This window comes from Bombus impatiens, unplaced genomic scaffold, assembly GCF_000188095.3.
Source record: "Bombus impatiens unplaced genomic scaffold, BIMP_2.2 scf_0225, whole genome shotgun sequence".
NCBI classification, from domain to species: Eukaryota; Metazoa; Arthropoda; class Insecta; order Hymenoptera; family Apidae; genus Bombus; species Bombus impatiens.
In genome coordinates, this window is record NT_176644.1 from 1,595,799 (window position 1) to 1,610,422 (window position 14,624).

Sequence of the window (14,624 nt, forward strand, 5' to 3'; positions counted from 1 at the left end):
AATTCAGAATTCGTCGCATACTTACCGATATTCGTATTTTCTTTGGCAGACGTTACATACCAGGCACCAATGTTGTTCTCTTTGCAGAACCTGGCAATTTGTTCGATTGGTACCGACGGACAAGAAATATCACATTTGTTCGCCAATAGGACGACTGGTATCTCCGAACCATCTGGGAGCGTGACCTTTTCCCGTAGGTCGCACAACCATTTTTTGATCGACTGAAACGTGGCTATCCGCGAAATATCGAACACCAAAGCTGCAGCTACGCTGAAAATTAAACGCAAAATTATCGTAGTATTATCGTAGGATTTTATCGGTCTAAAAATAGCCCGTATAACCTAATCGGATCAATGTTTAAAAATAAATCATCAAATGCTGCGACAAAATTTAATTCAATTTTTCTCTTCTTCCGAACTACGTTCCGAACTAGACGTTGTTATGGTTTATGGTTTTTTAAAATAATTTTATCCGTGTGACTTTATCGCACGGATTTATAGCTATAAACATAGTATGAAAAGAAATTATCGTTGCACTTCCGATGAATAATTTTGTTAGCGAATTACGCGTTGCTTGTAATTTTCAATAATTACAGTAATTACTTACGCGTATTTGTAATAAACTCTGGTCATGTATCCGAACCTTTCGTGGCCAGCGACATCCCTAGAAATAGAAATCAACGATGATAAGAATATATTTTCCGTATCGAGATAGTAATTATATTTATCTGTAGAATTTCATCTCTCTCGATTACTCGGTCGGAAAGCTCGTTTTTAAATACCGATCTTTCGAAATTCGTCGTATTTCTTTCCCTCGATTTTCTTTCGATTAACAAACGATCAGAAAACGTCGTTGTATTTTTACAAGTTACTAATTAACGATAAATATACGTAAAATTGGTCTCGACTTGTAGTACAACGTATCTTCTTTGCAAATTTATATTATATATATTAAATATATTAAAAAATATATAGCAATTTATGTTAGTAATAATTAATAGAAAACTAATTTCCTTTGTCGGACGAGAAAAGAATTGAATCGTAAAAGGACTAATTCTGATACACGATGATTTAACTTCGATTAATTTAAATTCGAAACGTCGAATATACAGGGTGGTTGGTAACTGGTGGTACAAGCGGAATTTTTTCTTTTTAATTTTTCCATAGAGACAACGATCTACAGTGAGATCCGTTATAACGAGACGCGATAAAGCGCACGCGTACCGACCGAAAATTCAAAGTCGATTTTCTCGAAAACGAAGCCTCGAACGAAAAATTTTTATTCTATATTTTCGACTTATTTTTTCACCCCCTTTCCGCTTGTACCACCAGTTACCAACCACCCTGTATGTTTCTCGTGTGTTTTCATGCTATATGGTTTCGACGATTCCACCGAATTAACATCTTCTTTACAAAATTATTAAAAAATATATAGCAATTTATATTAGTAATAATTAATAAAAAAACTAATTTTCTTTCTCGAACGAGGAAAAGATCGAATCGTAAAAGGACTAATTCTGATACTCGATGATTTAACTTCGATCAACGAATATATGTTTCTCGTGTGTTTTATGCTACACGGTTTCACGCGGAATAACCAGCAGGCAAACAAACTGATAAAGCAATACCATAATTGTAAGTTAATTTTAGTAAATCGGTCCCAGTCGACTGCCTTTATTGCGAAATCAGCGCCTATGGTAATCTTATAATTGGACGTAAACCTTCCTGCAAAAAAGAGAAACATCGATCAATCATTGAAGAATACTGACGTACAAATCTACGTATTAAGGCGAAGCAGAGGAAATCGAAGATATTTCATAATAACGAGCAACGTTATTCTCGATCGTTAATAACCAACTAATTACTTATAACGAAGCTTATGCACAATTCACAATATTATCGGTTAAAGAGGAACACGTTTCTTTCTTGTTAAAAATAACGAATACTTCAATGAGAACGTTATTTACGCTTATTTACAGAGATACGAGAGAATAATGAGAAGATAACGAACATCATCGTTAACCTTCACACGTTACGGAGCATATCCCATTGTTCTTTTATATTTCTTCTGCAATTAATTCGAAGAAGAATCAAAGAAGCACGAGAAGAAGAGCCACGGAATGTGGAAGCTTAACTGGCGCGAATTAAGAGCACGAAAAATAACTTTGATACACACAGACTTTGATAATTAGATTTTCACTTGTATAATTTTACATCAAATTCACCGAATATACAAAGATCGTTTGGTAAATTTTAAAACAATTTCAATAAATTTTGTAATTATCGCTATCCTACGATTTCATTTTCAAACGTTCGTGGACCGAACAAATTCGTAGTTTCTTTAAATCGAAATTTCTGTAAAGCGAACTCCTTGAACCCACAATGTGCATTTGACTCGTTTTTAAAGAAAGTTTCCTTTAATTTGAGAAAAGAGAAAATCGCAAGCCGCACACAATTTTCTCTGTAATCGGATTTTACGCGATAATGTATGTACTAATGTTTATATTACCCTCTGTGTATCTTCTAACCAATGCCGTCTTTCCTGAAAAACAATAATAAATTTTGAAGTAAAAAATAAGGATCATCGAAGGAATAAAAGTAAATTCTAGGAAAATTACAATTTGAGAATTTTGATAGAATTAGAATATTCTTAGAGGTTGTGTACGATATGTCAGAGAAAGTAGGTCTCAGATAAATTTATCACGCTTATTTATACTTAAAGTTCAAGTTGAGTTCAAGTTGAATTCAAGTCGTATTCAAGTCGTATTCAAGTCGTATTCAACTTGAGGTTTACGTTAAGTTTCTTTTTGCTTTCAATTCTAATCTAGCGAGATTACAAGAGTACAGGTTTCCAAGGAACAACAATGACATAAAATTCCAACATTTTCAAACATTTTTAATTTCAAATTTCCACCATAAAATCTCGCGTTACTGTTTTTTCAGCAGCAATCGTGTACGTTGCATTTTGCGCCGACGTTTCCTAGACATCGCAGTTCTGACAGACCCGAAGAAATAGTCTGCAACGTCTACGAAACACTGGCGTTTAACATCGAATGTATTAAAACGCCTCGATACGTTTCGTACTGATCGCACAAAAGTATCTCTTTTTTTTTCTTTTGTTTTTTTCATGAATATCAAACATTTTTCCCAGTAGTAACAATTTTCTGCGCACTTCTCTAAATCGCATTATAAAGCATTTTCAAATTACATGTCGGAATATACACGTGAGAATTTTATATAAAACGAACGTATTTCTGCGTAATCCGCTGTTAAGCAGAAAATAGAAATGCGGAGGAGACGAAGTACTTTTACGTTGACGCGTTTCGCTCGCTTCGAAACAACGTTCTAGTCAAAGTGTCTGCTGATCGAGAACGATACACATCCGTTACTGCCGCATATACTCGCTATCGTTACTCGCATAAACAATAAATCGTTGGTCGGAATCGTAAATCCGGCTTAACAGATAGCAACATTATTCCAGAAATACTTTCGGCTGTCTCGACGAGCAGAAAGAACGAAGCACGCGAGAAGTAATTCTTATCGATAATTTCTTACCTACTCTCGCTATTATCCACTCGCTTTTCTCGTTAATCGGATTATGCGAGTTACGCCGAGCTCGAAACACCGAACGTCATGGACACGAACATGGGACGGTGGATCGTTTGAATTTACGTACAAAATTGTATCAGTCGCAAAACGAGCACCATCGTACGTACCACGACGATTGAACAACCAAATTTCCAGGACGCGAGAACCTACGAAACGGAGGGTCGACCGTCTCTGTCAAAATGCGCGTATTATCGCGACAAGTTTGAACAAAACTACGATAAAACTACGACGATACTAACGAGTGGATAACGACGGCGGATTTTTCAAAAAGGAATTTTAAAACGTGTTCGACGTACCGACACCATAGTCACCGATTACGAGGAACTTGAAGAGCAGCTCTTTGTGGGCGAAATTGGACAGCAGAATGTCCGAGTCTCTCCTCGGCTTCCGTGTGCTCATCTCCTCTTCACGGTTGTGTATCTCGTTGCAGATCGACGAAAACACGACCGATGGTCCCACCGACGATTGTATTTAGCTTGGCTGGTAAACTGACAAACGAAAGAAAGCGAGAAGCTCGATCTCGGTGGCTGAAGGGGTCGACACACGACGTCTCTTGCCTCCCGATTTATAATCTATCGTGTTCGACCACGCTATCGCCTTTTCCTGTGCTCGTAAACACTCGGTTTCCCTTCGTTTCCAACGCTCGGACCTTGTTACGTCCGGTGACTCCTTACGTAAACTAAAATCCATCCCTCGATCGACGCGTTCCTTATGATTATCGTCCTACCAGATAAAAACTGGCAAGGTCGAATTTTTCCCATATTCGACGGTCATTTCCATTCGCAAGCGACCAATACCTAGCAGTAGTTTTCCTCTGCGATAGCATCGTTGCCGAACTTCACCGATTTGTCATCCTTAGATCGGTCAACATCTCTTTACTAATTTTCCATACGTTGGCTGGCCAATGTCTTGACTGCTTTGTCAGCCCTGGATCAGTCATCTATTTAACTCAAGCAATCTTTCTTACTTACTTAATATTTTTGTTACTCTTAGTTACTGAAGTAACTTTTAAGTAAACACAACTATCTATGTTTACAAAGTTGTTGGAACAATGTGTATATTGTAACCTGTTGCTTCAGTGTTATAATCGGTTCAATCACCTCTATTATCCTAAACAATATAGGAGACCGATCATTTCGTCGCATCGATTATCTAATCGTAACGGGAACTTACGACTCCCGTTGACGCGCTTCCTCGCCACCGCGTCTCTTCGTCAACAGACCTCTTCTCTTACAAAATGTCCATATAATAATAAGCTTCTTATTTCGATGATAATACACAGGTGTCTACAGGAGGTGATACAACAGGTGTGTTCGGTAATTGCTACAACATCGTATTTCGTATTCGTTTAGCTTCCTTCTTTCCTCGACAAGAATGCGAGAGAATAAATGGCGAATAAAAAGATTCGTACAGCTGATCTTCACAACAAAGTGGCTGGCGCAACTCTAAATCGAAATATCGCCTCTTAGTAAGAAACGCGAAGGTGCGAAGAACGAAAATTGAGAAACAAGGTTTATCGCGCTTTCCTTACGCGATCTTCGTGCGTTCCATCGTTCTTTCGTAGTTCCATCGTTGTCGAACAAATTACAACTTCGAGTCGTCGCGTGAAAAATTGTGGGACACGTTACTAGCGAAAGGTACGACAGTAACCGCACAGTTGTCGCCGGACGAGCTGCCCACGCCGATTTTATCGAGACGCTTCGGAACAGCGTCGATTCTACGCTGCCACGGATAAGTCGACTCATTTATATTTAAACTACATATAATACTGCGACGTTAACGTAGCTTCGATGTCATCCATGGTCCGTATCGCTAAGCGGCTGATAACGTTTAATCTGCTTCTGGTACGCAAGTGCGCTTGCAGATACGTACTCGAAGAAGATCGCGATATCGGCGTTTTCTCGCACGTATCTTCGTTGTATTTTCGTCGATATATTTTTCAAACAGGCTATCGTTTCGTTACTTGACAAATCGCGCTGTTAATTCAGAGAAACTCTATCTATTTTCAGATTCATACTGGAAATCGAGATCGCCGATATGCAAGCTGTTTAAACGTTGAACCGTTTTGTAAACTCTGATTAAAACCGTTTTAATAAGAAATCGGTCTTATCGCAAACTCGTATGTGCAACATGAAGTTTATTTGAAATATAATTTTTTAGAAATATACAAATATTCTTTCGCCTTGATTCCGATTTCGCGATACCTCTCGCTGGAAGGCTTCAAGAGGTCAGCCAAGTTCTTGGATTGTGAATAGTCAGCGTGTCGATTTCTTCGGAAGTGAAACCCTTCAGCGTCATTTTTGGCACGACGTTGTTCAAAATATGAGAAAATCCGTGTCCGCCAAACTCCATCTTCGTTTAAAAATGAAAGAATTTCGTTAGAACAGTCGAGATGGGTTTTTTTCGTATTTCTTTTGTTTCATCATATCGTTAATAAATAGACCGCGGACGTTCGTGCATCGTTTGGAAATTTAAAGGTGCGTCCATCTACAAAACGCACATAATTCGTAAATATATATATAACAAGACATTTAAAGATCGATCGGATAAGATTTAAATTGGAATTCGAGATTCTATTACGTGAATATACAGGGTCTTCGATCGTAGGTGTCAGAAAATTTAAAGGATGATTCTCGAAGCCGAAATAAGATGAAAATCAAGAGTAAAAAAATTGCGTTTTCGGCTTTGTTTTTTAATTATTGACGATTAAAGATCGGCCAAAATGTGCCTGCACGCGGGCAAACCTCCTTACACGAACGCAAGAGGGTCAGCCTAAGCAACGGGGCGTACAGCATATAAAATACACGATACATAAAATATCCAAAGCGTACCGATTATCATATTCGGCTTCAGTTCCATTTATAAGAACGCGAAATTGTACAAACGTCCGCAGTCTCGTGATTCATTCGGTACAGTGTCTAAGTACGTACCAATCTGTGTTTCGTGTGAATGTCGTGACTCAAGAGTACACGATCCAGCTTCTGGTCATTCCGAAAATATTTCACACGATCGATTCGTTGCGCGTCGGAAATCATATCCACCGATGGATTTAGCTGGTAAAAGGAACATTCGCTTCCGAAAAGATCGAACTGGCAGTAACATTTCGCGTCGTCGGCGAACTGCAGAAGGTCCTCCGGGCTCGGTATAGTTCCTGTCGATTTACCAATCGTGTTAACCAGGTAATAAGAACGAAACAATCGGCAATCGTGCCACGTTATGCACGAAATGAAGATTTATATCGATAAAAGATTTATATCGATATTTGGCCTAACGTGACGATATTGTTGGGTAGATGATACATTTACAACTGTACATGTGAATGTGTGTGTAAGCGTTAGAGGGCGTCCAGACTTGGTAGAGACAAAAGACTGCTGCCAGATGTTAGAAGAATCTGGAGGATTCGGTTGAGAACTAGCGTGCGTGCAAGAAGGTTGTCGAGATCTTCAGAGTGTAAGATATCTGTATAGCTGTCGTGTGTAAAATAAAGTAAACGATTTGTATTTCCGAATCCTTTCTTTACCTTAACAGATATCTATCGTCGAACAACGCGTATCGTTTAATGGCATATGATTACACGTACGATCGAGATGAGAGAGAATCGCCTTTTTCGCATCGCCGCCAGCTTCTTGGTAAATTCTCATTATCTCCAAGGGTGCCGCGGCATCTCTTCCAGGATGAAAGCTGACAGGGCACTTCAATTGTTGCTGGACCTCGCCGGTTGCTTGGATAGCCCGTTTCTCGAAAGCTACGTGAGAAATCGAAATACGATTCGTACGATTAATCAGAAGTATTCGACTTCGCTCGTACAAAAGCTCGTACAAAAAGATTAGGGGTACGCCGTTCGAAACTCGGAGATCATTTAAGACCGGAAACAAACGAATGTCTGGAATATCTCGTGTACAAATTAATTTCACGTAATAAAAGGTATTTTCGCAAGCTACAAAGATCATAAAAGAGATCGTGTAAAATTAATCGCGTAAAATTGAACTACGAATTTATGGATTTCTCGGAGTAACATACAACGCAAGATACGTACGCGTGATCGGCCAAGTGCTTCCAACTTCTCCTATGAATCCTGTTTTTACATCAGGATACTCCTCGCAGCCAATAGTCATCTCTTTCAGCATCACATCGTACATGTCTTCTTTCAGCAGATCCTCCTTAGTTTGAGTTGCGCTAACGTAGTAACCTTTTATTAAAATTAAATAGGAAATTAGATAGGATTTTAGCAAAATTAGATAGGAAACAAATTCGACGTTGTAATAAAACGAATACGAGATCCGCTCGAAGAGTATCCAGTCGTACGATCCTTTCGAAAAAGTCACCATGCTCCACGCGTGTCCGTAAATTTCTGAACTTTAGTTGACCTCTCGTTACATCTACCGTAGAAAGTTGCTTCGCTTACGTACGTGAACGTCCAACGATAAACCGTAAAATGTAAATAGCAGGGACAAAATTTTAGCTCGACCGAAACGATGTTTGGATTTTGACGTTGAATCAAAACGCGTAGTAATCGTTCGAATCCAAATTCGCTGACACGCAGCCAACTAAATCACCGCCACCTTCGACCAACACCTGTTCATTCGTACCGCTAACGCGTTAACCAGTTAGCTGTTGCGATCTCTTCGAAAAGCGCGTATTTAGAACGTGTCGCAACAAGTAAACGGCGACGAGTATACTCGTCGAACACAGCTAATTGACCAACGAGTGAAAGGTAGCTCGGCGTACGATCGATGTTCCCAGTCACTGTACATCCTGCTATCTTGGCAAAGTGGCTATTCGCGTACGTATAGCGAAATTTGTCTCGAACGATCCTTTAAGTTACATCCAAATGCGCTCTCGGACGTTCGTATTCGACCGAATATTTCACCGACGAATCTGGTATTCATCGATTAATTGCGAAAGTACGTTACCAGTTCCGGCGATGACGTTAATTCCAGTCACTTGGCTGACTTTTCTCATGAATGGAATGTTGCGTTGCAAGCCGTAATTACTATTCTCCACGATAGTACCGCCGCCGAATTCTTTGTACAATCTTACATCCTCCAGAATAGCGTCCTCCGTGCATTGATCGTTGTATATTAAATTATACGGGCTACTGTAACTGTGAAAAGAAAAGCAATCGTTGTAATCGTTGCCTACGTCCGCTTAAATCGATACCATAGCTACGATCTGTTACTTCTCGTAGAACGTAGCTAAGGGAATTTGAATTTGACCCCCTCGGCGATTGTAGAAGCGATGTTGAGAGGGTCACAGGTATACGAGGCCGTCCGCCTCTTCTGCGAGCGAGCAGAAAGGGAGAGAAAGAAAAGCTCTCGCTCTTGTAGGATAAGAGGACGGAGGAGGATGGCAGTCAGGCGACCTAGAGCCGCTCCATCGCCGTCCCAACGGACCACGACCAGAAGGAGCGATAGCGCCAGGGGCAATGGCCCCCCTCAACGCCAAATTCAATAGTGAGGAATTATTAGGACTGGCTCGAACAAGAGGACGAAGTTAATTCGTAAGAGGTTCCTGGAGCACCGCTGTCATACGCGTAGGGTGATCATCGTGGAGTTTTAGTCTGTGGCGGCACGGGCCACGGAACAAAAGGACAGCAGTCTGTCTTGCACCGTGAAATAAACAAGTACTCGGTGTTACGTCGCGTAACACTCTACCTAGCCCAGACCAAACACCACGGGCGATATGGCAACCAGATGTCTTCGGATACTCGCAGCGTATCCTCCATAGTTTCAAGTACCTTCCATAAATCTCATAGATTTCCTAGAAAAGGTCCTTCAAACCAAAAAAACGTCTGTTTCCGAAGAATTTCCAAAGACTATTGTCTACCACGGCGTGACAAGGGAAAGTTAGTTTTTCTCACGTACGCAACTTTCCTCCTACTACCCACTTTCTCTCGAGGGCGGTTAAGACCCTTCGTTTAACCAATTAACGACGAAGCCTATTTCCCTCACTCTCTTAACTAACATCGGCACCAACAAATCCGATGGTCCCGTGCGCTAGACACACCCATCCTTAGCTTTCCTCCGACACATCATCGTCTCCCAAGACAGTACTGATTTTACATCCTTCGAGCGGGTATACACACCCGTAGATCAGTCACTCACTCGTCTCGCACATACGCACCAGTGTAACTACCTACGTTATAAGTTAGTGGAATAAACGGTGAAATATAACTTACTACTGTGTCATATTCATTCAACCACCTCTGTTATCTTAACCGAAACAGGGGAACGACTACTTCGCGGCGTCGATTCACCGAATCGTAGCGAGAATTTACGCCTCTCGCTGACGCGTTTTCTTCGCGACCGCGTCTCTCCGCGAACGGTCGTAACACTCGGTGACATTGTATAGCAACGCGTCGATTGAATTCTTCGTGTCAATCGTTAGTTGTTAATCGTTACCGGTTGTTCGTTGATCGTATCTGTTAATTGTTATTTGTCGACTCTGTCCGTTGAATCGTTTCTTAATAAACTATCGTTTGTTTAACATCAGAGCATCGTCATCTGTTTAACGTCATACCACCTCAAATCGGTAGGAGTCCGACACTACTCTGCTGTGTCCATGAGGATTTCTCCACGTACAAAAAAAGGAAAAAGAGATAAACTGTCTGAACGAATGAAACTTAGATAGAAATTCCTGTTTGATTAAATAAAGATGTAGCTTACCGATGTTTGAATTTCGAGCTTCGTTTATCGCACTTACGGATATTGTTTCAACATTCCGAAGTTTCGAAGCTCGATCTTGCCATCGAGAAACCGTTTCAAATGACCTGGCGGCTGTACGTAAAACGTGGCGAAGTTCAACGATAGATGTTCGTGCGTAAGGGTCCTTCCAAGCTGGTTCGCATCTTTCTTTCCAAGAACTTGAAAAGAAATCGTGGTTGAATAACGCGATTGTAACGCGCACGATAACTTAACGACAAATGTTAACGAGTACCGCGAACGAGAATGTAAAAATTACGAGATACCACTTATAGACTTGTAGATAATCGTCTTCTACGATTTTACAATTTCACCTCCTCAACTGATGTAATTAAATAGTAAACGTAAATTCTAATCTATACGTGTAATTCATTTTTTTTCATTTTAGTCCTTTTACTATCAAACTTATCGTATTATTATCGTATTGTAATTCGTAGCGTATTAAGTTTCGCCAATAACGTTCGTTCGATTCGTTAAAAGAGCTCCGAAAATAAACGCAAGTACGTTGTATACTTTACCAGTTTCCACAGAATCGGATGCACGCGCCATGCTTTACACGATTATGTACCAGTTTTCCTGCGTGTTCGGATTTTCAAGAATCACAAACAGACCACCGAACAATTTCTGCAGACACAAAGTAAGCGAGAAGACAATTAATTGGCGTTTGTACGGTATAACGTAACGAAAGTATCGCACATCTAAATAATCTTATTTTTCCGTTTGCAATCAACTTCTTGAGATCTTTGCGAACAGAAACGCTGGAGAACGTGCAATTCCTTGCTCTACTTGTCACACACTGACGTTTTATGTTTACATGCGTTGTAACACTGGTAAGTTACGTAGTAAAAATATGACCTTCTACACTTCGACGAGGTCTTGGCGAGTCTTTGGTTATCGGATAGATTGAATAAATTTATTTCGATTAAATTAGATCGCTTGGGCAAGGATTATCTTTCGAAAGAGATTCGCTGTAACAATTAAAAAAACAGGAAAATTAACAGGAAATTTACAGGAAAATTAAATTAACAGGAAAAAAATTTCAAAGGCGATAAAACGATAGATAGCCTTTTTACTGTAACGAGGTCAGACGCGAGCATTTTATATCTGAGACAAAAATAACAAATGAGAAAACGTTTGTCGGATCGAAGGTCATAATGGCATAAGTCAGGTTTTCGAGAATTTAAACTTGCTCCGACTTTCGGAATTATTTTTTATATAAAAGTAAATAAAAAATATAATAAGTTGTTTAGGATGATAAACGCGAAACGCGTCGTTTTAGGAAAATTCGCAACCTACCGACTTACGTCACTGTGTTAGGATGATTTTATAGTTATGGAACGTAATTAACGTATTTCGGTCGTAACGGATTTTTCGGCATTTCGTTGAATGAAATTAAGAGCTTAAAAATATTTATTCGCAAGTTCGTTCAACGTCTTATAATCTAAATAAAGAGGATTAATTACAAGATTTCTTATTATTATCATTCATTTTATCCAAACATTTACATTAATAATATTCGTTACATACTTTGGATTACTTTAATAAATTATATCTCAAAATATAATAAACAATTTGACTAATTATTTAGGTAGAGCTACCGTTTTCCAAATTCCTACTGCCACTTTAGTTTCAATTATTTTAATTACTTATTTTTTTTTTACATATACATTATCTCTATAAGACAGAATTGTTATTTTTATACAATAATGTAACTTCCAGTATTTCTGCACTCGCATCGCATAGAACGTTCGCTAATATCATTATAAAAGAACAAATTCAATCGATATTCTCGTAAGATTCGTATCTTTGTCTAACTTATAGTAACAGATAAATACATTTTAAAAGTTTCCGAGCCGACAGACTTTGTTCTTTACGTACGAGCAACGATATTTTAGAGAATTTTACTAATAATAATTGATAAAAAATTTCCTGTTTAGATGATTCAACCGATGTCGCATAATTATACAGGGTGGTCGGTAACTGGTGGTACAAGCGGAAAGGGGGTGATTCTACGCGTAAAAAGAAGTCGAAAATATAGAATACAAGTTTTTCGTTCGAGGCTTCGTTTTCGAGAAAATCGACTTTGAATTTTCGGTCGGTACGCGTGCACTTTATCGCGTCTCGTTATAACGCATCTCACTGTAGATCGTTGTCTCGATGGAAAAATTAAAAAAAAAAAAAAATTGTTATTCTACATTTTCGACTTCCTTTTTCGCGTAGAATCACCCCCCACCCCCTTTCCGCTTGTACCACCATTCACCAACCACCCTGTATATAACAGTGTTCGCTCGTTCAATATTAAAATTCATATTTCTTTGTCAAATTGTTTCTCGTATCATTTGCACAGATAGAAGCTGGAGAAAAGGAACAAAGCGACAAATAAATTTACACATATTTATAACTTCGTTCCTTCTCCGAACAGAACCCTTGGTTTTGAACAATTTTTATTGCAAAACTGATCGATCGTAGCTATTGCGAGTACTCGAGTAATTCTTCGATAAAACGCAGTAATATCAAGTGAACTATAAAACTACCGAAATTTTCGAGACGCAGAATAGTACGTATTAGACCGCGGATATTTATGCAAATTCGTGTCTTCTTCATTGGCGTTCTACGTCTCGTAAAAAACCTCGGCGTTTTCAGTTAGTTTAATATTATCGCGTTTGGTCGAAAACTTATCGCCACGTCTAATATGAAAAAATTCTGAAAGTATAGTGTTCGCACAGAAAAATGCAATTTTCTTTCCTTTTCCTGTTGAGAAACATAAAAATAGATGATATTTGTCTAACAATTTCTTACGAGTCGTTACAAATGAATTATTTGTTACTTTTATTCTAAGTATCCCTTTATTGTTATTAGCCCCCATTTTACGATATCGGAGATTAGAAAGAAAGTAACGCTTTATACAAAGTGCAGGCCTTTATTTTGCACATACATCTTTCGTAACGAGTAACACGACAAAGTTCCTCGAAATTACTGCAACTTTCGACTCTGCCGAACCGCCATTACAAGACTTGGGGATAGGCAAAGCAAAAACACACGGCGAAGAAATGAAAGGTTTCGTAACGGCTCATTTATACAATCACCCCCTTTCCGCTTGTACCACCATTCACCAACCACCCTGTATATAACAGTGTTCGCTCGTTCAATATTAAAATTCATATTTCTTTGTCAAATTGTTTCTCGTATCATTTGCACAGATAGAAGCTGGAGAAAAGGAACAAAGCGACAAATAAATTTACACATATTTATAACTTCGTTCCTTCTCCGAACAGAACCCTTGGTTTTGAACAATTTTTATTGCAAAACTGATCGATCGTAGCTATTGCGAGTACTCGAGTAATTCTTCGATAAAACGCAGTAATATCAAGTGAACTATAAAACTACCGAAATTTTCGAGACGCAGAATAGTACGTATTAGACCGCGGATATTTATGCAAATTCGTGTCTTCTTCATTGGCGTTCTACGTCTCGTAAAAAACCTCGGCGTTTTCAGTTAGTTTAATATTATCGCGTTTGGTCGAAAACTTATCGCCACGTCTAATATGAAAAAATTCTGAAAGTATAGTGTTCGCACAGAAAAATGCAATTTTCTTTCCTTTTCCTGTTGAGAAACATAAAAATAGATGATATTTGTCTAACAATTTCTTACGAGTCGTTACAAATGAATTATTTGTTACTTTTATTCTAAGTATCCCTTTATTGTTATTAGCCCCCATTTTACGATATCGGAGATTAGAAAGAAAGTAACGCTTTATACAAAGTGCAGGCCTTTATTTTGCACATACATCTTTCGTAACGAGTAACACGACAAAGTTCCTCGAAATTACTGCAACTTTCGACTCTGCCGAACCGCCATTACAAGACTTGGGGATAGGCAAAGCAAAAACACACGGCGAAGAAATGAAAGGTTTCGTAACGGCTCATTTATACAATTTCGTAGAACGTTAATCCGTTTGTACGACGTTGTTATTTTTCTCTTTTTCTATTTCTCCCTCTTATCTGTACCTTACAACTAAAAAGCGTATCGATGAGTTGTAGGCAACAGTCGAGGATAAGTCAAAGGGAAGAAGCTTGGATTATTCGCTCGGACAGTCGTGTTACTTTCGTTTCGTCGGGTATGGAGAGGCAAAAATCGTTTAAGAACGATAAACGAATAAATAAATAAAACTAAACGAAGAAGAAGAAAGAAGAAGAGAATTATCGTAATAAAAATCAAAATCATCAAGCGTATCTGAATTCGAAGCCGATAAAATTTTCGAATGATTTTCTTTAATTAAAGACCTTGTCAGCTTCGTCGTAGAAATTCTCTTTG

At 38.8% G+C, this 14,624-nt stretch overlaps 2 protein-coding genes across 3 annotated transcripts in view; both read right to left on the bottom strand.

The window, feature by feature from the left end:
- LOC100749557 (ras-related protein Rab-32B-like) overlaps positions 1-2,083 on the bottom strand; it is a 4,083-nt gene extending 2,000 nt beyond the window's left edge. The window contains exons 1-3 of the mRNA XM_033320001.1: positions 1,628-2,083; positions 607-663; positions 26-270 (exon numbers count right to left, since the gene is read on the bottom strand). Of these exons, the coding sequence (XP_033175892.1) occupies positions 26-270; positions 607-663; positions 1,628-1,743 (418 nt within the window). The 5' untranslated portion in view covers positions 1,744-2,083. The remainder of the gene's footprint in view (positions 1-25; positions 271-606; positions 664-1,627) is intronic.
- LOC100741662 (phosphotriesterase-related protein) lies at positions 1,628-11,216 on the bottom strand. 2 transcript variants are annotated; one of them, XM_033319998.1, is made up of 8 exons: positions 10,828-11,216; positions 10,311-10,470; positions 8,522-8,712; positions 7,645-7,797; positions 7,189-7,353; positions 6,539-6,759; positions 2,509-2,541; positions 1,628-1,724 (listed from the first exon to the last, which is right to left on the bottom strand). In XM_033319998.1, the coding sequence occupies exons 1-8, from the start codon at positions 10,856-10,858 to the stop codon at positions 1,692-1,694; spliced, it is 987 nt and encodes a 328-aa protein (XP_033175889.1). In that variant the 5' UTR covers positions 10,859-11,216; the 3' UTR covers positions 1,628-1,691. The 2 variants fall into 2 exon arrangements, with proteins under 2 accessions (XP_033175889.1, XP_033175888.1); XM_033319997.1 differs by lacking the exons at positions 1,628-1,724; positions 2,509-2,541 and adding an exon at positions 5,715-5,960 and having other exon boundaries at positions 10,828-11,209.
- Between the last annotated feature and the right edge of the window lie 3,408 nt (positions 11,217-14,624).